The sequence below is a fragment of the Dendrobates tinctorius genome, unplaced genomic scaffold (genome assembly GCF_039654945.1).
Source record: "Dendrobates tinctorius isolate UK_male_01 unplaced genomic scaffold, ASM3965494v1 ptg000380l, whole genome shotgun sequence".
Classification (NCBI taxonomy): domain Eukaryota; kingdom Metazoa; phylum Chordata; class Amphibia; order Anura; family Dendrobatidae; genus Dendrobates; species Dendrobates tinctorius.
The window spans coordinates 1,148,201-1,170,847 of NW_027362046.1; the positions used below are offsets into that span (position 1 = coordinate 1,148,201).

General features: G+C 42.2%; 1 protein-coding gene and 1 pseudogene across 1 annotated transcript in view; one reads left to right on the forward strand and one right to left on the reverse strand.

The window, feature by feature from the left end:
• Positions 1-887, forward strand: part of LOC141075914 (uncharacterized) — a 78,479-nt pseudogene extending 77,592 nt beyond the window's left edge.
• A 17,027-nt stretch (positions 888-17,914) lies between these two features.
• The window catches only part of LOC141075925 (uncharacterized), a 68,331-nt gene continuing 63,598 nt past the window's right edge, over positions 17,915-22,647 (reverse strand). Inside the window, exon 7 of the mRNA XM_073563132.1 lies at positions 17,915-19,153. Within this exon, the coding sequence (XP_073419233.1) occupies positions 18,048-19,153 (1,106 nt within the window). The 3' untranslated portion in view covers positions 17,915-18,047. The remainder of the gene's footprint in view (positions 19,154-22,647) is intronic.

Here is a 22,647-nt window from a genome sequence, read left to right on the forward strand (position 1 = left end):
ACTAAGGAAAATCAAAGTCAAAAAAGAGGCAATAAAAAACAAACTGCTCCTAACACAAAGAAGTCATTTTCATGTTCAGAATGTGGGAAATGTTTTGCATATAAATCACTGCTTGTTAATCACCATAGAACTCACACAGGGGAGAAGCCTTTTTCCTGTTCAGAATGTGGAAAATGTTTTAACCGGAATTCAAGTCTTGTTACACATCAGAGAATTCACACAGCAGAGAAGCCATATTCATGTTCAGAATGTGGGCATTGTTTTAACAAGAAATCTCATTTTGTTACTCACCAGAGAATCCACACAGGAGAGAAGCCTTTTTCCTGTTCAGAATGTGGGAAATGTTTTATCCAGAAAGGGAATCTTGATGAACACCAAAGAACCCACACAGGAGAGAAGCCTTTTTCATGTTCAGAATGTGGGAAATGTTTTACTCAGAATTCAAGTCTTGTTAGACATCAGAGAATTCACACAGCAGAGAAGCCATATTCATGTTCAGAATGTGGGAAAGGTTTTAAATGGAAAACAAGTCTTGATCGCCATCAAAGAACCCACACAGGGGAGAAGCCTTTTTCCTGTTCAGAATGTGGGAAATGTTTTAACGAGAAATCACGTTTTGTTAGACACCAAAGATCTCACACAGGGGAGAGGCCTTTCTCCTGTTCAGAATGTGGGAAATGTTTTAACCAGAAAGGGAATCTTGATGAACACCAAAGAACCCACACAGGAGAGAAGCTTTTTTCCTGTTCAGAATGTGGGAAATGTTTTAACCAGAAATCAGATTTAGTTAATCACCATAGAGCTGACACAGGGGAGAAGCCTTTTTCCTGTTAATGTGGGAAATATTTTACTTGAAAATCAACCGTTAATAAACATCACAGACGTCACATAGGAGAGAAGCCTTTTTTATGTTCATAGTGTTGGAATAGTTTTAACCAAAACTGAATCTTCTCAAATGGGTTGTCTCTTGTCATTCCTCATGTTTGCTGACAAAAGGATAAAACTAAACTTTATTAATTCCAAATGTAAAACTATACCCATAATTCATCCCCTGAAGGTTAGTCAGTAGGTGACTAATAGAAAAAACATGTACCCCACAGTTCAGTACATAGGATGAGGTGACGTATACACACTCACTCTCCAACCTCTCATTTCTATGGGCTTCATCGTCCTCAAAGGCGACTCATCAGGAGACTATTTAATATTGACCTATATTCAAGCGAGACTAGACAAAAAAAACTAAAATCATGTTATCCGAAACAGTCAGAAAACCAGCCACATACTGGCAGATTCCAGACCTCAGACTATATACTGTGTAAGTTTATAAGCCCCTCCAGTGTCAGGAATAGATAGTATGTGACAATACAGTATAATTCTTGTGTTTTCCTCCTATAGGGACTGCCCTAGTTTGGTAATGTAACAGCTGATATTTACTAGTGCAGACAAATTGTCCTAGACTAAACTCAGTCTTCAGACGGCCCAATATGTACCACTCAGGGAAAACTTACCTGCTCCAAAGATCATTAGCAGCTTCTAACTAATGGCCATGCTGCGGTCGGTCAGGGAATGAGTGCAATATCGTTATAAAGACTAGGGATATGTGCAATCATAATGTTTGGGGGATCTGTGCCATTATTTAGTATGGATATGGAAATTATCTCTGAAAGGTAAGTGTTCCCTGAGCGGTATATACGGGATTGTCACATACTATCTATTCCTGACACTGGAGGGGCTTATACGAGGGGCGATCCAAAAGTAATGATAATGAATAATAAACACAATGAATATAGTAAAAAAAAAAATTTATTTTTCTACATAGTCTCCTAACAAGTCTGTACATTTAGTCCATCTCGTAAACTTACACAGTATATAGTTTGAGGTCTGCGGTCGGCCAATATGTGGCTAGTTTTCTGACTGTTTCAGATAACATGATACATGGTTTTAGGGTTTTCTTCGTCTAGTCCCGCTTGAATATGGTTCAGTATTAAATAGTCTCCTGATGAATGAATGATGAATCCAATGAATATTCATGTCTCTTAAGTAGCGGCACACGTGACCGCCGGCAGCAGCAGGAAGCCGGTGGCTGACACTGCGCGCTACTGAAGAGGAATGAATACTCACTGCTCTCTGTGCGCACAGTCCCGGTGAGTACTCCGGCAGCTGAGCTCTGCTTGTGAGCAACGTATGACATCCATGCCATGTGCTGCTTATAAGCATAAAGCAGTTGCTGACATCGGAGCAGGACGCTATGAAGGAGCGCAGGGTAGGTAATTGTAATTTTTTTTTATGTTTTCGGATGGGGCCATGCATACCAGGACCGGGATGGGTGCCAATCATACCAGAATAAGGATGGGGCGCTGCATACCAGGACGAGATGGGGCCCTGCATACTACAACGAGATGGGCAACCTATATACCAGGGCGAGATGGGGCCATGCATACCAGGTTAAAGATGGGGACCATGCATACCAGGATAGGATAGTGATGAGGGTGATCATTCCTGCCAGGATAGGGATGAGGGATCCATGCATACCAGGATAGGGATGAGGGCCATGCATACCAGGATATGGATGAGGGATCCATGCATACCAGTATAGGGATGAGGGGGGCCATGTGTATCGGGGCATTTGGATGTTTCGCCCCCGGGTACATTTCGCCCCCCCCACATTTCGTCCCCAGCATTTGGCCCCCAGGATGTTTCCCCAGGGGCGAAACATCCAGGGGCGAACTGCTGGGGGTGAAACATCCGGGGGGAACTGCTGGGCGAGAAACTGCTGGGGGCGATATGTGCGGGGGCACAGCCGTTCGCCCCTGGATGTTTCGCCCAAGGATGTTTCACCCCAGCAGTTCGCCCAAGGATTTTTCACCCCCCTCAGTTCACCCCTGGATGTTTCACTCCCAGCAGTTTTCCCCCGGATGTTTCACCTACAGAATTTTGTCCCTGGATGTTTTGCCATCTGATGTTTTGCCCCTAGCATTTTGACCCCAGATGTTTCACCCTCAGCTTGCAGGGAACAAAACAACATGCAGGGAACAAAACATCTAGGGCTGAACATACCTGGGGGTAAAATATACAGGACTCCAATTGCTGGGGATTCTTGTGGCTGCCTTTTCAGTAGCTCTTCTGGCTGGCCTTAAAGGAGTATTATCACCCTAGAACACAAAAAAAACACATACTTCCCTGTCGCAACTGCAGCTCCTTGGGTCCCGGAGTACTGTCTAGCGGTTCCCTGTGTCTTCTTCTCCTGCTTCCGGCTGTCTTTTCATCTTGCCTGGATCACTGATCCATGAAACATGAAGAATGTCGTGGAAGTGAGGCCAAATGTCTCCTGGCCACTCACTGACATGACGTCACTCCTGTCCCATTCATCAGTCAATCCAGGGGGCAGGATGCCTCTCCTGTCACCATGACACTGCTGCGCATGCGCAGTGCTGCAATGAGATCAGGCAGAAGAAGAGGATGCTGGAAAGAAGAAGAGGACTCGTGGCCTCCAGATCCAGCATGGCGATCGCCAGCCCACACAGCCAGGAGAAGATCAGGCAAAGATGAGCAGAAGACCTCTAGGTAAGTACTAGGAGGAGAAGATCATAGTAACATAGTTTTGAAGGCTGAAGGAAGACCTTATGTACATCTAGTTCAGCCTATTTTTAGTGCAGCTGTTCTGCATTGTTGATCCTGGGGAAGGCAAAAAAACGCAGAGTAGAAGCCAATTTTCTCCATAGGGAAAAAAATTCCTTCCCCTAAGCTGGGTCAACCATCTACCTATAATATTCTGTTATTCGTAACCTTCTATACTGTTACTCACAAGAAAAGCATCCATTCCTTTCTTAAATTCATTCAGTGAGTTGGCCATCACCACTTCCTCAGGAAGAGAATTCCAGAGCCTCACTGCTCTTACCGTGAAGAACCCTCTTCTATGCTGGTGCAGAAATTGTCTTTCCTCCAAACGAAGAGAATGCCCCCTTGTTCTTGTCACAGTCCTTGGTACAAACAGTTCATTGGAGAGATCTCTGTATTGCCCTCTGATATACTTGTACATATATATTAGGTCTCCCCTAAGTCTTCTCTTTTCTAGAGTAAATAGACCTAATTTTGATAACCTTTCTGGGTATTGTAGTGAACCAACTCCATTTATCATTTTAGTAGCCCGCCTTTGAACCCTTTCAAGTTCAGTAATGTCTTTCTTGAGCATCGGCATCCAAAATTGCACACAATACTCCAAGTGTGGTCTGACAAGTGATTTGGACAGAGGGAGAATTATGTTTTCATCTCGTGTCCCCAGACCTCTTCTAATGCATCCCATGACCTGATTTGCTTTGGTGGCAGCTGCCTGACACTGGGCACTCCAATTTAGCTTCTTATTGACTAAGATGACTAAGTCTTTTTCCATGTCTAATTTCCCCAGCAGTTTCCCATTTAGTAAGTAATTGTAGCATCTGTTTCTCCTGAAAGCATGCTGCCTTATTTTGCTGTTCGGCATGAGAATACCCCTTTAATGCAGGCTATGTATTTAAGCAGGGGGACTGTTGACTGACTACAGGGTTAATCCCACCAACGATCGCTGCAGAACTGAGATATTGGCTTTGCTGAACTAAAGTGGTGGTTAACCAGCTTCTACAGAACCTGCAGAGTAACAAATGGCCCTTCGGGGACAACCATAAATTGGTGTGGCCCTTGGTGAATAACTGTGATATATTCCTGTTTAAAAATGCTTCCAAGCTTCAAAAATGTCACATTTTCAAAGTCGTGAAAGGATTAACGGCAGCAGAAACTAGCAAAATGCAGAATTCCATGAAAATAAAAGGTTTACATCAGGAAAAACAAGCAAACATGTAAGAAGTATTTGTGAAGAAAAAGCATGCTAACTCAACGGTTCATTAGGTTGGGGTCATATGCAGCATAAAGGTCTAAATCCCATCCACATGGATGCAGTGCAGCAGTGGCGTACCTACCATGTAGGCAGGGGACGCCACTGCCCTCGGGCCGTCAGGGGCCTGCCGCCGAGGGTTGTAATGCGCCCATGAACAGCGGGCCCCCTGTATCTACCATCCTCTGGTAGGTGCCTGTCACCTACTGGAGCCTGGCAAGGATAAATTAATACTGCCTGCTGCTGCAGGGTTGGGGTTAGATGCAGATCCTGAGATGTGAGCGATCACATGATTGCATACATCGTTCCAGGTCCTGCATCAAAGCAGAGGAACGCAGCGTGTGGCAGCAGGTGGTGAATATTAATTCACCCCCTGCCATGCTCCGGTAGGTGACCGGCACCTACCGGAGCACGGTGTACCCTCTTCCCAGCACTAATTCAGCATTGGAACTTCATTTCAGGCTGTTGGCAGGGGGCGTGGCAACAGGGGCAGGGCATCGCGGAGGAAGGGGGGCCCAGGCCCCTTCAAAACTTTTTGCACCAACAAGCTAATCCTCTAAATTTGAAACTGTAGCTTCATAAACACAATCATGGGTATAACATATAACCAACATGTGAGCACATATTCTATTAAATAGATATAACTATATAGAAATGAGATCACCATAAAAGGATTTTTTAATTCAGTACAAAATTTATTTAGTAAAATACTAACAATGTCTATGATAACAAGTCATAACAAAAAAAATACATATTTTTTTTTTGTGAGAATTGATACACAGCGTGAAACCTCATCACAGAACCCATAAAGGACTCACTGAACAATGAACACCTAGAAATGGCTGAAGGTTCAAATAAGTCAGCAACTGACTATATATTATGGAAGGCGCTTTAACAATGTAAGTATCTAAATATACCACCTCTATTCCAGTTACAAGGAACCTTAGTCATAAGTAGATATACACATGTCTGGACTGCATAGTCCGTATAAAATAGTAATAGAATAACAGTATAAATAACACTACCACTGAATGGCTAATAATCAGTCCAGACACATGTCTAAGGCTGGTTTCACACTTGCGTTTTTTTGCGCACTTTTATAGCGCTGAAAAACGCATGCGTTTTTTTTCCCTATATTTTGCATGGGATGCGCTTATGTGCATGCGTTTTTTAATGCGTTTTTGCGCGCATGCGTTTTTTTACTGTGCGCTCGGGCGCACAAAATGCATCTTGTTGCATTTTTTGAGCGTCCAACTTGCCCCAAAAAAACGCATGCGCACGCATTGCGTTTTTTTACAGCAAGAAACCCATTATAAGTCTATGGGTGCGCATATTGCGCATATACATGCGTTTTTTATGCGTTTTTTTGTGCATGCGTTTTTTTTTTGTACAATGGTTATGGTAAAGGTTAGGATGAGTTAGGGTTAGTAAAGTCAAGGTTTAGGGTTAGGGTTAGGTTAAGGGTTAGGGTTAGTATGGTCAGGATTTAGGGTTAGGGTTTGTAGGGTTAGGTTAAAGGTTAGGGGTTAGGTTAAGGGTTAGGGTTTGGGATAGTACTACTAACCCTAACCCTTACCCTAACCCTTAACCCACCCCTAACCCTTAACCCACCCCTAACCCTTAACCCACCCCTAACCCTTAACCTAACCCTTAACCTAACCCTACAAACCCTAACCCTAAACCCTGACCATACTAACCCTAAGTAACCCTAACCCTTAACCTAACCCTTAACCTAACCATAACCCCAACCCTAATAATTGTTATCTTGATTTTTTTGGTTGAGGAAAAAAATTGTAGAAAAAACGCAAACGCACTAAAAACGCATACAAACGCATAAAAACGCTGCTTTTTTTCCAGCATGCGCATAAAAATGCTGGAAAAAACGCAGCATTTGTATGCGTTTGTATGCGTTTTTTCATGCTTTTTTTGCGCAAAAAACGCGCAGCAAAAAAACGCAAGTGTGAAACTAGCCTAACAAAGAGCCCAAATGAATTATCTAAGCATACCCACTAATGAGGGTGAAATATTATACCTGAAGTCATGGTGCCGACAGCAAAAGGTAGGTGCCCCTGCAGGAGTCCCACCCTGCAACCTCAACGTACGTTTCGCCCTAAACAGCTTAGTCAGGAGGCATAACTTTGTTATGGGGCCAGGGCCAAGCTACTTATGTCCCTGCATGTGAATGTATGCTGCCAGTATGCAAAGAAGATTCCAGCCATTCAGACAAGGGGCTAAAATCCTGCACTAAAACCTGCACCTAAATCCATAGAGCTAAATAGAGATTTTTGTGTAGAATTATCTCCACCAGAGTAGCTGTAGATCTACAGTCATGGACAATCCACAGAGGTTAGGAGACATGTTAATGAATCCTTAAGGTCCATTCACATGCACTAAGGAGTTGCAATAGATAATCTGCAGCTAATTTATAGCAGAAAATTCTACACTAAAATTGACATCTATTGGTGCTGGTCTGATGCGACAACCTTGTCCTCTGGCTGTGATTGACAATGGCTGGATACCTGCAAATCATGGTTGGTGGACAAGGTTGCCACTCTGCTTATGAACATGGCAGACCACTGTATCTCAAAGGCAGGACTTCTACTTTGAAGCTGAGCAGAGACTCAGACTGCAAATAAACAAGTGAGGCATAGTTGGAATTATTAGGCCTCATCCTACATTATACTATCCTCAAAGTTTCCCTTTAACCCCTTCCGACCTTTGACGCCACATAGGCGTCATGAAAAGTCGTGCCAATATGACCCATCATGCCTATGTGGCGTCATGAATTGATTGCCCCCTTGTGGGTCGGGTGACCGGGGTCACTGAAAGGTCACCCGACCCGCACACAGAGGACACTTTATAGTTAACCCCAGGGGGCATGGCTTAGCCCCCACATGCCTACGATCGCTCAGATTGGCTGGTAAAAGTGAAACAGCCAATCAGAGCGATTTGTAATATTTCACCAATGAAATTTGGTGAAAGATTACAATCCAGCCATGGCCGATACTGCAATAGCATCTGCCATGTCTGGAGACCGAGACCCGACCCCCCCACACCGACTGGTGGGGGCGATCGGCCCCCGCCACCGACAGACGGCTGCGATCGGTAGCCGTCATCATCTGCCCCCCTCCCCTTCCGATCCCCCCCTCACCCCCCACAGTACTTACAAAGTCCCTCTGGCCGTCCCGCTGTCCCGCCGTCTCGGATCATGGGCGCCGCCATCTTGGAAAACAGCTGTCACATGCGCAGTGCGCCTGTCGAATCTGCAATGCTGCAGATTCATTTTTTCATTTTGATCACTGTGATAAACTCTCACAGTGATCAAAATAAAAAAAAGTAAATACACCCACCCTTTATCACCCCCATAGGTAGGGACATATAATAATATAAAAATTTTTTTTTATTTTTCCATTAGTTAGAATTAGGGTTAGGGTTGTAATTAAGGTTAGGGTTGGGGTTAGAGATAGGGTTAGGGTTAGAAATAGGGTTAGGGTTAGAATTAGGGTTAGAAATAGGGTTAGGGTTGGAATTAGGGATAGGGTTAGAATTAGGGTTAGGGGTGGAGTTAGGGGTGGCTTGGGGTTGGGATTAGGGCTAGGCTTGTGGTTATGGTTAGAGTTGGGATTAGGGATAGGGGTGTGTTGGGGTTAGGGTTATGATTAGGGTTGCGATTAGGGTTAAGGGTGTGTTGGGGTTAGAGTTGGAGTTAGAATTGAGGGGTTCCACTGTTTAGGCACATCACAGGGTCTCCAAACGTGACATGGCGCCACCATTTATTCCAGCCAATTTTACGTTCAAAAAGTCAAACATTGCTCCGTCCATTCCGAGCCCCGACGTGTACCCAAACAGTGATTTACCCTCACATATGGGGTATAAGCGTACTCAGGAAAAATTGCACAACTTTGGGGGTCTAATTTCTCCTGTTACCCTTGGGAAAATAAAAAATTGAGGGCTAAAAAAAATTATTTTTGTGGAAAAAAAATGATTTTTTATTTTCACGGCTCTGCATTATAAACTTCTGTGAAGCACTTGGGGGTTCAAAGCGCTCACCACACATCTAGATAAGCTCCTTAGGTGGTCTAATTTCCAAAATGGGGTCACTTGTGGGGGGGGGTTTCCACAGACTAGGCACATCAGAGGCTCTGCAAACGTAACATGACGCCCGCAGACCATTCCATCAAGTCGGTATTTCAAAACGTCACTACTTCCCTTCCGAGTCCCGATGTGTGCCCAAACAGTGGTCCTCCCCACATATGGGGTATCGGCGTACTCAGGACAAACTGGACAACAAATTTTGGGGTCCAATTTCTCCTGTTACCCTTGTGAAAATAAAAAATTGTGGGCTAAAAATCATTTTTTGAGGAAAAAAATGATTTTTTATTTTCACAGCTCTGCGTTATAAACTTCTGTTAAGCACTTGGGGGTCAAAATGCTCACCACACATATAGATAAGTTCCTTGGGGGGTGTAGTTTCCAAAATGGGGTCACTTGTGGAGTTTCCACTGTTTAGGCACATCAGGGGCTCTGCAAACGTACATGATGCCTGCAGACCATTCCAAAGTTGACATTTCAAAACATCACTACTTCCGTTCCGAGCCCCGACGTGTGCCCGAACAGTGGTTCCCCCCCACATATTGGGTACCAGTGTACGCAGGACAAACTATACAACAACTTTTGGGGTCCAATTTCTCCTGTTACCCTTGTGAAGATAAAAAATTGTGGATTAAAATATCATTTTTTGAGGAAAAAAAGATTTTTTATTTTCATGGCTCTTCTTTATAAACTGTGAAGCACTTGGGAGTTTAAAGTGCTCACCACACATCTAGATAAGTTCCCTGGGTGGTCTAGTTTCCAAAATGGGGTCACTTGTCAGGGGTTTCCACTGTTTAGGCACATCAGAGGCTCTGCAAACTTAACATGACACCCGCAAACCATTCCATCAAGTCGGCATTTCAAAACGTCACTACTTCCGACGTGTGCCCAAACAGTGGTCCCCCCAAATATGGGGTACCAGCATACTCCGGACAAACTGGACAACAACTTTTGTGGTCCAATTTCTCCTGTTACCATTGTGAAAATAAAAAATAGTGGGCTAAAAGTGGGGGTTCAAAGTGCTCACAACACATCTAGATAAGTTCCTTAGTGGGTCTAGTTTCCAAAATAGGGTCATTTGTGGAGGAGCTCCAAAGTTTAGGCACACAGGGGCTCTCCAAACACGACATGGTGTCCGCTAATGATTGGAGCTAATTTTACATAAAAGTCAAATGGTGCTCCTTCCCTTCCAGGCCCTGCCGTGCGCCCAAACAGTGGTTTATGACACATATGAGGTATCGGTGTAACCAGGAGAAATTGCCCAACAAATTTTAGGATCCATTTTATGATGTTGCCCATGTGAAAATGAAAAAACTGAGGCTAAAAGAAAATTTTTGTGAAAAAAAGGTCCTTTATTTTTTACGGATCAATTTGTAAAGCACCTGGGGGTTCAAAGTTCTCACTATGCATCTAGATAAATTCCTTGGAGGGTCTAGTTTCCAAAATGGGGTCACTTGTGGGGGAGCTCCAATGTTTAGGCACACAGGGACAGTGACATGGCAACCGCTAAATATTCCAGCATATTTTCCATTCAAAAAGTCAAATGGCACTCCTTCCCTTCTGAGCCCTGCCGTGTGCCCAAACAGTGGTTTATGACCACATAGGTATTGGTGTACTCAGGAGAAATTGCCCAACAAATTTTAGGATCCATTTTATCCTGTTACCCATGAGAAAATGAAAAAATTGATGCTAAAAGAAAATTTTTGTTGGAAAAATTAAAATGTCCATTTTTTCCTTCCACGTTGCTTTAGCTCCTGTGAAGCACCTGTAACCTTCTTGAATGTAGTTTTGAGTAGGCTGAGGGCTGCAGTTTTAAGAATGGTGTCACTTTTGGGTATTTTCTGCCATACACACCTCTCAAAGTGACTTCAAATGTGAGGTGGTCCCTAAAAAAAATGGTTTTGTAAATTTGTTTGTAAAAATGAGAAATCGCTGGTCAACTTTTAACCCTTATAACGTCCTAACAAAAAAAAATTTGTCTCCAAAATTGTGCTAATGTACAGTAGACATGTGGGAAATGTTATTTATTAACTATTTTGTGTCACATAACTGTCTGGTTTAACAAAATAAAATTAAAAAATTTGAAAATTGCAACATTTTTGCCAAATTTCCGTTTTTTTCACAAATAAAGGCAAAAATTATCGACCTAAATTTACCACTAACATGAAGCCCAATATGTCACGAAAAAACAATCTCAGAATCGCTAGGATGCGTTGAAGCGTTCCTGAGTTATTACCTCATAAAGGGAAATTGGTCAGAAGTGTAAAAAATGGCCAGGTCATTAAGGTCAAAATAGGCTGGGTCATGAAGGGGTTAAGACAAAAGAAATCACATAGTGTTCTATATCAGCACTGTGTAATATATAATTTTTCACATTTGTGCAACATAAACTTTGCAATGATTCTGCTTTATGGAAATGTTAAATGCTCACCAGAGTCAAGCAGAAGGAACTGCTGCTGGATACCATCAATACTGATCTCCTGGAACTCCTGGGGAATAACAAGTGGATCAAGGGTTTGGGGCAACCTTGGAATATTGCCAAGTCGCCTTGATCATTGCATTGTTCTCTTCAGTGATGCTTTCTTTGGGAGAAGTGCTACAACATTAGCATGGGCTCCTGAGATGCCTTCTGTGAGAATCTGTGGTGGTGTCTCCGGTGTGGTCCTTGCCCTGGTGACCGCCTCATTGACGAGTCGGATTGCGTCAGGTCCTGCTGCTTGTGCTGCGTGGTTGTGGGGATTGGTTACTTGCAAGTCGACCGTTTTTCACAGACCCAGATGGAATGGACATCGTCAGCCGTCCGTTTGGAACATACGTAAATGTGATTCTCGTAGACCAACTTCTTCTCCTTCCCACGTTTGGATAGAACTGACTTCATACTTGTAGACAGTGACTTGCTGTGGAAGCTTTGTAGAGATCATTGACACTGCTGTATTCTGATGTAAAGATAGAATAAGAGCTCGTCTAATGTAACTTGCAGGACACCCGACATGAAAATTGTTACATCTGCAACAAAACTTGCAAAAAAGCAGGTCAGGGCTGGGTCAGGAAAAAGGTCACAAAATGTTTGGATTTTTGAGTGGTTTACATTCCCCACCTAAATCAGGCCTCATTCACACTACATTTTTTTAATCTGTTTATTTTTTTCGTGTTATGTTTTTGCAACACAAAAATGTTTTATATCCAAGAAGTATTGTTTCTCCTTGCGGAGAATGACATGCTAAACATGCCGAGATGAGGAGACTTAAAGCCGCAATGCTCCTCTGGGAAATATGTAAATTGTCTCTTCAGAGAGGAAGAGGGCTAGAACTCTAGTGCCACCTATTGGAAGTAGCAATCCTAAAAGTCAATGTCGACCCTTTAACGAGCCTTGTTACATGACTTAGGATAAAAGCCAAAATGAGAATCTCAATTTGCAAACACTGTGTTTCGGGGTACTGCCCCTCATCAGTGCAAAGTGTGAGATCTGGTTTGGCTGGGTTAGAGGCGTCTGACCGATATCCAAGAAGTACTGTTTCTCCTTGCGGAGAATGACATGAAACGTTTTGGAAAATGGCTTGTTAAAAGTGCGGGCAAAATGCTCTGACACTATAATTCAATCAGTTGTGAGGTTTACAGATTTAACAAGTCACAAAAGTGCAGCACTCTGTACAGTACTTTTGTGACATGTGGATTGATGACGGACGGGAATTTATGAACCACAAGGACAAACTTGTGAAACATCCAAATGCAAAATTGTGGGGGCAAAACGGTACAAACATCCGAGGGCGAAGCATCCGGGGGCAAACTGCTGGGGGCAAAACATCCAGGGGTGAAAAATCGGGGGGCGAAATATCTGGGGGCAAACCATTTGGGATCGAACTGCCGGAACGAAAAAATACGGGGGGCAAAACATCCTGGGGCGAACTGCTGGGGCGAAACATCCGGGGGCAAACTTCTGGGGGTGAAACATCCGGGGGCAAACTGCTGTTGGGGACGAAACATCCAGGGGCAAACTGCTGGGGGCGAAACATCCAGGGGCGAAATGCTAGGGGCGAAACATCCAGGGGCGAAATGCTGGGGGCGAATCTTCCTGGGGGTGAAATGTACCTGGGGGCGAGCTGCTGGGGGCGAAACTTCCTATAACCTATTAAAGGATAAGCGCACAATAAAAGTCAATATTTCAGGCTTACACAAACAAAAGTCTGTTTTCTTGACCAATTAGAAATCAACACTTAGATTTGAAAGCCAACATACAGATAACATTCTATTATTCTTCATTGCTAAAAAATAGTCATCTGGTTAATTAAGATACAATGCTGTATGTCTTCACAATGCCCCCTGAAGGAGCATAGCGCTCCGAAACGCGCGTCGGGGTGACGCCTGTACTCTGACCGCTTCTATCTCTCCTCTCCTGCTGCCTGCTCTTGCAATAAGTGGATTCCTTAGGTATGTTTATCTCATTGATTGTTAACTTTCTATGCTAATATGAGTGCCCTTTGTTTTAGGCACATACACTATGGTACATGATATGTCAATAGGCTCAGGAGAGATTACCTTGTCTTTATATGCAAAGCTATTAGACTCTTATTGGTCTTATATATGGGATATTTGTGTGATGAGTCAGCGTCATTAGTTTTGTAAGCTATAATCACGTTGTGGTGTTTTAGCCTTCTTTCATGTTCCTATTATAATAAAGAACTTTTTATGAATTTTTCACATCAATTGCTGGACTTTTGGATCGTTCTTTTTGTTCTGTGTGTATGACAATGCCAAAAGTAAAAAAAAAAATTTTAAAAATATAAAAAAAAATAAAAGTTCAAATCACCCCCCTTTCGCCACTTTCAAAATAAAACAATAACAAAATCAAACATACACATATTTGTTATAGAAGGGTTCAGAATCGCCCGATCTATCACTATAAAAAATAACAAACCCGATCGTGAAATGGCGTAACGAGAAAAAATGTCAAAACACCAGAATTACTTTTTTTTGGTCGCCGCAACATTGCATTAAAATGCAATAAAGGATGACCAAAAGATCGTATCTGCACCAAAATGGTATCCATTAATAACGTCAGCTCGGCACACAAAAAATAAGCCTTCACCCAACCCGAGGTCATGAAAAATGGAGACGCGACGGGTATCGGAAAATGGTGCAATTCTTTTAAACTTTACCTAATAAAGAGGAGTTATTTTTACTGATACAGCGGGTATGGAAAGTATTCAGACCCCTTTATATATTTCACTCTTTGTTTCATTGCAGCCACTTGGTAAATTCAAATTCATACTATCTATTCCTGACACTGGAGGGGCTTATACACTTCAGAAGTATATAGTCTGAGGTCTGGGATCTGCCAATATGTGGCTAGTTTTCTGACTGTTTCAGATAACATGATACATGATTTTAGTCTTCATTTTTTCGTTTAGTTTCGCTTGAATATACAGTTAGGTCTATATATATTTGAACTGAGACAACATTTTTCTAATTTTGGTTCTAGACATTACCACAATGAATTTTAAGCAAAACAATTCAGATGCAGTTGAAGTTCAGACCTTCAGCTTTCATTTGAGGCTATCCACATTAACATTGGATGAAGGGTTTAGGAGTTTCAGCTCCTTAACGCGTGCGACCCTGTTTTTAAAGGGACCAAAAGTAATTGGACAATTGACTCCAAGGCTATTTCATGGACAGGTGTGGGCAATCCCTTCATTGTGTTATTCTCAATTAAGCAGATAAAAGGCCTGGAGTTGATCTGAGGTGTGATGCTTGCATTTCGAAGGTTTTGCTGTGAAGGAAACAAGCGGTCAAAGGAGCTCTCCATGCAGGTGAAACAAGCCATCTTTAAGCTGCAAAAACAGAAAAAACCCATCCGAGAAATTGCTACAACATTAGGAGTGGCAAAATCTACAGTTTGGTACATCCTGAGAAAGAAAGAAAGCACTGGTGAACTCATCAATGCAAAAAGACCTGGGGCCCACGGAAGACAACAGTGGTGGATGATCGCAGAATAGTCTCCATGGTGAAGAGAAACCCCTTCACAACAGCCAACCAAGTGACCAACACTCTCCAGGAGGTCGGCGAATCAATATCCAAATCTACCATAAAGAGAAGACTGCATGAAAGTGAATACAGAGGGTTCACTGCACGGTGCAAGCCACTCATAAGCATCAAGAATAAAAAGGCTAGACTGGACTTTGCTAAAAAAAACATCTAAAAAAGCCAGCACAGTTCTGGAAGAACATTCTTTGGACAGATGACACCAAGATCAACCTCTACCAGAATGATGGAAAGAGAAAAGTATGGTGAAGGCGTGGTACAGCTCATGATCCAAAGCATACCACATCATCTGTAAAACACGGCGGAGGCAGTGTGGTGGCTTGGGCATGCATGGCTGCCAGTGGCACTGGGTCACTAGTGTTTATTGATGATGTGACACAGGACAGAAGCAGCCGAATGAATTCTGAGGTATTCAGAGCCATACTGTGTGCTCAGATCCAGCCAAATGCAGCCAAACTGATTGCTCGTCGTTTCATACTACAGATGGGCAATGACCCAAAACATAAAGCCAAAGCAACCCAGGAGTTTATTAAAGCAAAGAAGTGGAATATCCTTGAATGGCCAAGTCAGTCACCTGATCTCAACCCAATTGAGCATGCATTTCACTTGTTACAGACTAAACTTCAGACAGAAAGGCCAACAAACAAACAGCAACTGAAAACCACCTCAGTGAAGGCCTGAAAACCACCGCAGTGAAGGCCTGGCCGAGCATCAAAAAGGAGGAAACACAGCGTCTGGTGATGTCCATGAGTCCAAGACTTCAGGCAGTCATTGCCAACAAAGGGTCTTCAACCAAGTACTAGAAATGAACATTTTATTTACAATTATTTAATCTGTCCAATTACTTTTGGTCCCTTTAAAAACAGGGTGGCACATGTTAAGGAGCTGAAACTCCTAAACCCTTCATCCAATTTTAATGTGGATACCCTCAAATGAAAGCTGAAACTCTGAACTTCAACTGCATCTGAATTGTTTTGTTTAAAATTCATTGTGGTAATGTCTAGAACCAAAATTAGAAAAATGTTGTCTCTGTCCAAATATATATGGACCTAACTGCAGGTCAATATTAAATAGTCTCTTGATGAGTCGTCTTTGGTGAGGACGATGAAACCCGTAGAAATAAGAGGCTTGGAGAGTGAGTGTATATGTCACCTCACCCTATATACTGAGATGTGGGGTATATGTCACCTATTGACTAACCTTCAGGGGTGAATTATGGGTATAGTTTTACATTTGGAATTAATAAAGTTTAGTTTTATCCTTTTGTCTGCAATCATGAGGAATGACAAGAGACAACCCATTTAACCCTGCTGTACTGTTCGGGTCAATATGACCCAAAATGATTTTTGAGACCCTGCAGATTTTTTTTAATGAGGATTTGAAACTAGTGGTTCCTTGACTTCTCCTCATTTGTGGAGCTCTACATTTTGTTTTTTGTTTACTTTTTGCTACACACTGATTGTTACACTTGTACTGTTCGGGTCAATATGACCCGATAGCATTTTATACTGTTCTACAGGTCTCTGATTATTTCTGACTGCAAAAGTTATGTTTTTTTATGTGTACTTTTGTGACAGCAAAAGTTCATATGCTCTAAATGTTCAAGTGTATACAGGAAAAACCCCTGATGAAAGACCTGAAAAAAATCAGGGTATGCGTGTTGTTCTAGATTTGACTCATGGACTAAAAGGACAAAATGTCACATGTGACAACTTTTTTACATCCTATCAACTAGGCCAGATGTTGAAGAAAAAACAACTTACCATGCTGGGTACTATGAGAAAAAACAAACCTGAACTACCGCAAGGTATCCTTAGCAAGAGAGAGGTGTACAGTTCTACTTTTTATTTTTCTGGAAATACAACTGTTGTTTCTTATGTTCCAAAAACAAACAAACAGGTAATTCTAATGAGCACAATGCACCATGACAATGCCGTAAGTCATAGAGAAGACAGAAAGCCTGACATTATTTTGGATTATAATGCCACAAAGGGAGCAGTTGATACTTTAGACCAAGCAATATCAACATATACATGCAAACGCAAAACCAATCGGTGGCCAATGATTTTATTTTATAACATACTGGACGTTTCTGCATACAATGCATTTGTCTTATGGAGAGAAATTGACCCCGATTGGAACCGGAATAAGCTGCATAAAAGAAGATTATTTCTTGAGGAATTGGGAAAAACCCTGGTGAGGCCGTATATTGAGAGCAGAAAAGTGACCCCCAGAAGTGATGGAGCAACAGCCATTGTAAAAAGTGTCCAGCATGCTCAAGAAAGACACTCCACATCCACGGCCTCCACCAGCACAGCTACCAGCAAAAAAAGGAAGAGATGTAGCTTCTGTCCATCTTCCTGTGACAATAAGACTAATCTGACATGTGCTGGATGTTCAAAATATCTGTGTAAAGGACACGTGTCTTATTATTGTGTTCAGTGTAAAAACGCATGAACATGTTCAGTTTTTTCTTTTTTCTTTCTAAAATGGTTGAAGTTTTTATGATTTTTCATTTGTTGATTTATAAAATTTGTTTTCAAAAAGTTAAATTTCATGTTTTAGTAATAGTAATGCAAAGCTTCTTTATTATTTTTGTGCAGAATGTCAACAATCGAAGATAATTGCAAAAAGCCTATGTAACCTTTTTATGAAAAAAAAAAAAAAAAATTAAGTTTGAATTTAAAATTTTCATTTGTTTATGATCAACCATGTTCACATACAGTATTTCAATGAAAAAAGTATTCAAATAAAACAATTAGAGTAGCTAAAAATCAAGAATTAATAGGTCGGGTCATATTGACCCGGGAACAGTACAAGTGTATAGCAAATGCGAACAGAACAGCAGGGTTAAGAAGATTCAATTTTCTTTAAAACTATTCCAACATTATGAATATAAAAAAGTATTCTCCCCTATGTGACATCTCTGATGTTTATTAACAGTTGATTTCCAAGTAAAATATTAAGAAAATGAAAAAGGCTTCTCCTCTGCGTGACTGCTCTGATGGCGATCAAGAAGCGCTTTCTGGGTAAAATATTTCCCACATTCTTAACAGGAAAAAGGCTTCTCCCCTGTGTGAGTTCTCTGGTGCTTAACACAAACTGATTTATTGCTAAAACATTTCCCACATTCTGAACAGGAAAAAGGCTTCTCCCCTGTGTGAGTTCTCTGGTGGGTAACAAAACTTGATTTCTGTGCAAAACATTTCCCACATTCTAAACATGAAAAAGGTTTCTCCCCTGTGTGAGTTCTCTTGTGCTTAATACAATCTGCTTTACTGTTAAAACATTTCCCACATTCTAAACATGAAAAGGGCTTCTCTCCTGTGTGAGTTCTTTGATGGGTAACAAAATATGATTTATGTGCAAAACATTTCCCACATTCTGAACATGAAAAAGGTTTCTCCCCTGTGTGAGTTCTCTTGTGCTTAATACAATCTGCTTTACTGTTAAAACATTTCCCACATTCTAAACATGAAAAGGGCTTCTCCCCTGTGTGAGTTCTCTGGTGGGTAACAAAATTTGATTTATGTGCAAAACATTTCCCACATTCTGAACATGAAAATGGTTTCTCCCCTGTGTGAGTTCTCTGGTGCTTAATACAATCTGATTTATTGTTAAAACATTTCCCACATTCTGAACAAGAAAAAGGCTTCTCCCCTGTGTGAGTTCTTTGGTGGGTAACAAAATATGATTTATGTGCAAAACATTTCCCACATTCTGAACATGAAAAAGGCATCTCCCCTGTGTGAGTTCTCTGGTGGGTAACAAAATTTGATTTTTGTGCAAAATATTTCCCACATTCTGAACAGGAAAAAGGTTTCTCCCCTGTGTGAGTTCTCTGGTGGGTAACAAAATTTGATTTCTGTGCAAAATATTTCCCACATTCTGAGCATGAAAATGGCTTCTTTGCTTTAGGAGCAGTTTGTTTTTTATTGCCTCTTTTGTGACTTTGATTTCCCTTAGTAGTCAGTAATGAATCAGAAGATGGGACCTGTTTCATAGGATCAGATGACAGATCTTTGCTGTGAATGGATGATGGTATATCTGGAGTAACAGCAATCACTTCAGTTGTATCTTCTAGGATCTGAAGATCATCAGATTTAAAAATTGAAGATGTCAGCTGTCCCTCTGATCTCCTGGTACAGTCATCTGCTAAGATAAAAAAAAAACAATTATTTTTTATTAAAATATCCTTGAGTTTTATATTTTTGAACATTTCTACTTAAACTGTCCATAATAATGGCAAGCTATGTAAAAAACTTTATTGACCAAGACAATGACAGTTCACAGTGTAATAGAAAACCTTGTTGGATGAACCAGTAGTGTGCGGTGTTCAACTGTTTGTTCATTCTGCCTCCCAAATATCAATTAAAAAGAAACCAATCAATGTTATGTAGGCGAAAATAATACCTATTCTCATCTCACAAAAAACAAGTCCCCACTCAAGTCGATCATCTGTCAATGGAAAAACCAGAGGTTCCCACACTATTAGTGGCTCAAAGGCTGTTGAAAAGCAACAAGGTTTCTATAAACTAATCCAGCAAAATCCGCTCTCAGTTCGGAGTCTTGCAGTGTGCGCAAACAACATTTAGGATCCCTGTGTAACACATGCACAGGGAACTGTCAGAGCATCTACCGGCATGCTGGAGCTTACAGACTCTAAGAAGAGTTTTGCAGTGGCTGTTAAACAGAGACCTACAGACACTAATCGTTTTTCTCCTGAGTGGCAGAAGACTACAACTCCCAAGGATCCTTGTTCCAGTGAGATGATAGAAGAAGGGAGGAGGGACTTGGGGAAGGACGCTGAGGAGAAAGTGAAAGTAAAGAGGGAGAGGAGAGAAAACGTGGCTGCTGCTGGTTATGAGAAACAGAGCAGTGTGGATCTTGATTCCCCTAAGTTGCAGAGTGTGGGGGACCCCGCGGAGATACCAGTGTTGCCGGAGAGAGCAAAGATCCAGAGAGTTCTTCCAGCACTCCCATCGGATAAAGGTCTAAATCCTGCAGCCCTCAGCTGGAGTCTAAAGAATCCTCTGATTTTTGGAGACACAGTGAGTGTTCTGCTGAGACTTGTGATACTATCAGCGCGACTTACAGTGAGTACACTGCGACCGAGACTATTGACAGCAACATTCATTTAAGTGCACCTACGTTTTCTACTTTGCGCGCCAACCTTCCTTTGCGCGCCAACATCCGCGGCAACTGGGCCCCAACGGTCGAACTAAGTAAATGCAAAAGAGGGGGAATTGGCCACGTTATATCTGCAGGGTTGGGGTTTAATTAGTCTGTGATGGGTATATGACTTTTATAGAGCACAGTAAATCACATTGTATGTTTATTCCTGTAAATCCATTTTAATTCTGCTTCATAAGAATAAATTTGTTAAACTGTTTTACTCCTGCTTCCTGAGTGTGTTCCGAGCTGTGGCAGGGGTTTCCCGAATCAGCCCCTGGCAGAAGATAACTGTCCTTCTGCAGCCCAGAGACAGAGCTCCAATCAAGATTCAGGGGGAGGCACTGTGTACAGAAGAGGTGGCATTTCCTGAAGAGGTTGCAAAAAACCTTGAAACGCGTAGAATAAACCACTGTCAAACTTTATCAACCTCTGGAATTTCATCATTTGGGCAGCGCGGACGAAATCCACATATTCCTTTGCAGAGTTTTGTTTCAGATAGTCGGTGACCGACTTTTGGATCTGCAGCAGCCCTCAGCTATACATGCTTTCAATACCTACTACCAGGTGAGCAGTTTTTTGTCAAACCGCTTACTTTATTTGTGGGATAAGACCCTATATTGCACTTGTGTCTCCCTCTTTCCTCACAATACTGTGTACAGAAGAGGTGAGACCCCCCATAACACCCAGGGTACAGTGGTAGCCATAAAGGGGTGTTACACCTGTATTTAGCAATATTATAGTGAGAAGAACCCACTTAATTTGCGGTGTGTGTCTCCTGGAGCACAATCTGGGCACTATGTGCAGGGTAATAAAATGGCAGATGTGTAATTTTCACTCTCCAGCATCAACTGCGTGTTAATTTCCAGAAAGTGGCTGTGGAGTCAAAATATTCAGTCCTCCTAAGGATTATAACCCTCAGTGAATTGATTTATAAAATGGAATCACTTTATGGGGATTTCTACTATTCTGGTTTTCTGTCATTTAGTTATATTAGGGCTTCTGCATATGGTGTGTCCAATCTCATCTGGGATCTGTTCCTGCTGTCCAGCTGGAGTAATCTGCTCCCTACTTCAGCCAATTGGAAAGTACCACACCCTACTAAAGCGCAAAGCACATGGCCGGAATCTGCCAGATACAGCGCTGTCTCCTCTGGTTCAGTCCTCTGGGCTCAGCTTGTGGCTTGTGTATTTGTTTCCTGTTGTGACCGTGGCCCGTTTACTGATTACTCTTGCGTCTTCTGATTCTGTCCTTCTGGTTCTGACCCAGCTACCTGACTATTCTTCTTGCCATCTAACACCACAGAATAGCAGGTAACACCATGGTCCAAGCCTAGGAGTCCCTGTATAAGTCCAGATTCCATGTGAGGGTGTTAAAGGGCGATGAGCAAGGCAATCCTTGGGATATGGAAAGCAGAGAAGATAGAGCCAAGCATGTTCATGGTGGACATCTTTTGAGCTGCCAGTTGACCACGAACAGTGCTCCCAATACATTGTGTCTGCAAACTATTCCAGCAAGATCTGCATTCATATAGCTAAATGGCGCTCCTTCCCTTCTGAACACTGCCATGTGCCCAGACAGTAGTGTACAACCGTATGTAGGGTATAGTGCGAAGCTGGAGAATAATTTGTAACATCCATTTGTTTTCTATTATCCTTTGTGAAGAATTCCAAACTTACCACCACATAAAGTGACACACGTCAGATATTAATAATGGGGCCTGATTAGGAACTACTGAAATGATCAAACTCCACAGTCTCCATCAGTAATAAATGAGTAGCTAGTGGTGAAACCTCTCTGGTGTAATTACAGTACGGGTCTCAGAGACTTCACAATCTATACTATCGTAAGCTCCAATATTTTCTGTCAGATGAGATTCAAGAAGAAATATTAGGGATTTAAAGAGAACTGTGTATAAGGCCGGTTTCACACGTCCTGATATTTCTGGTATCGGAGATGTCCATGTGTGTAATACTTGTGGCACATGTGTGACACCTATGTGCCGCCCGTTTGCAGCATCAGTACCACAAGGATGGCCGACAGGGAAGAAGCGCTACAGTAAGCGCTGTTCCCCGGCGGGTGCTGAAGACGCTCTCATCATTCTCCCCTGCTCTGCCAGCGGGGAGAATAATGAGAGTTATATAAAAGTCAGAATGATGACAGCAGGTGGGGGCTTTTGGGACTATTACTCCCATCAACCTGCACCTGCTGCTGCTAAGAACAGTGACAGCAGGAGCGGATGATGGGAGTATTCCTCACTCACCGCCTGCGCTATAACTAAATAAATGAATGAAAAAACGGCATGGGTTCCCTTGTATTTTCTATAACCAGTCTGGAAAACTCACAACTGGGGGCTGCACCCCTCTGCTGTCAGCTTCAGCAAGGCTGGTTATCAAGAATAGACTGGTCCCCACACTGTTTTTTTTATTATTTAAAGAAATAATTTTAAAAAAACGGCGTGGAGTCCTCATCATTTT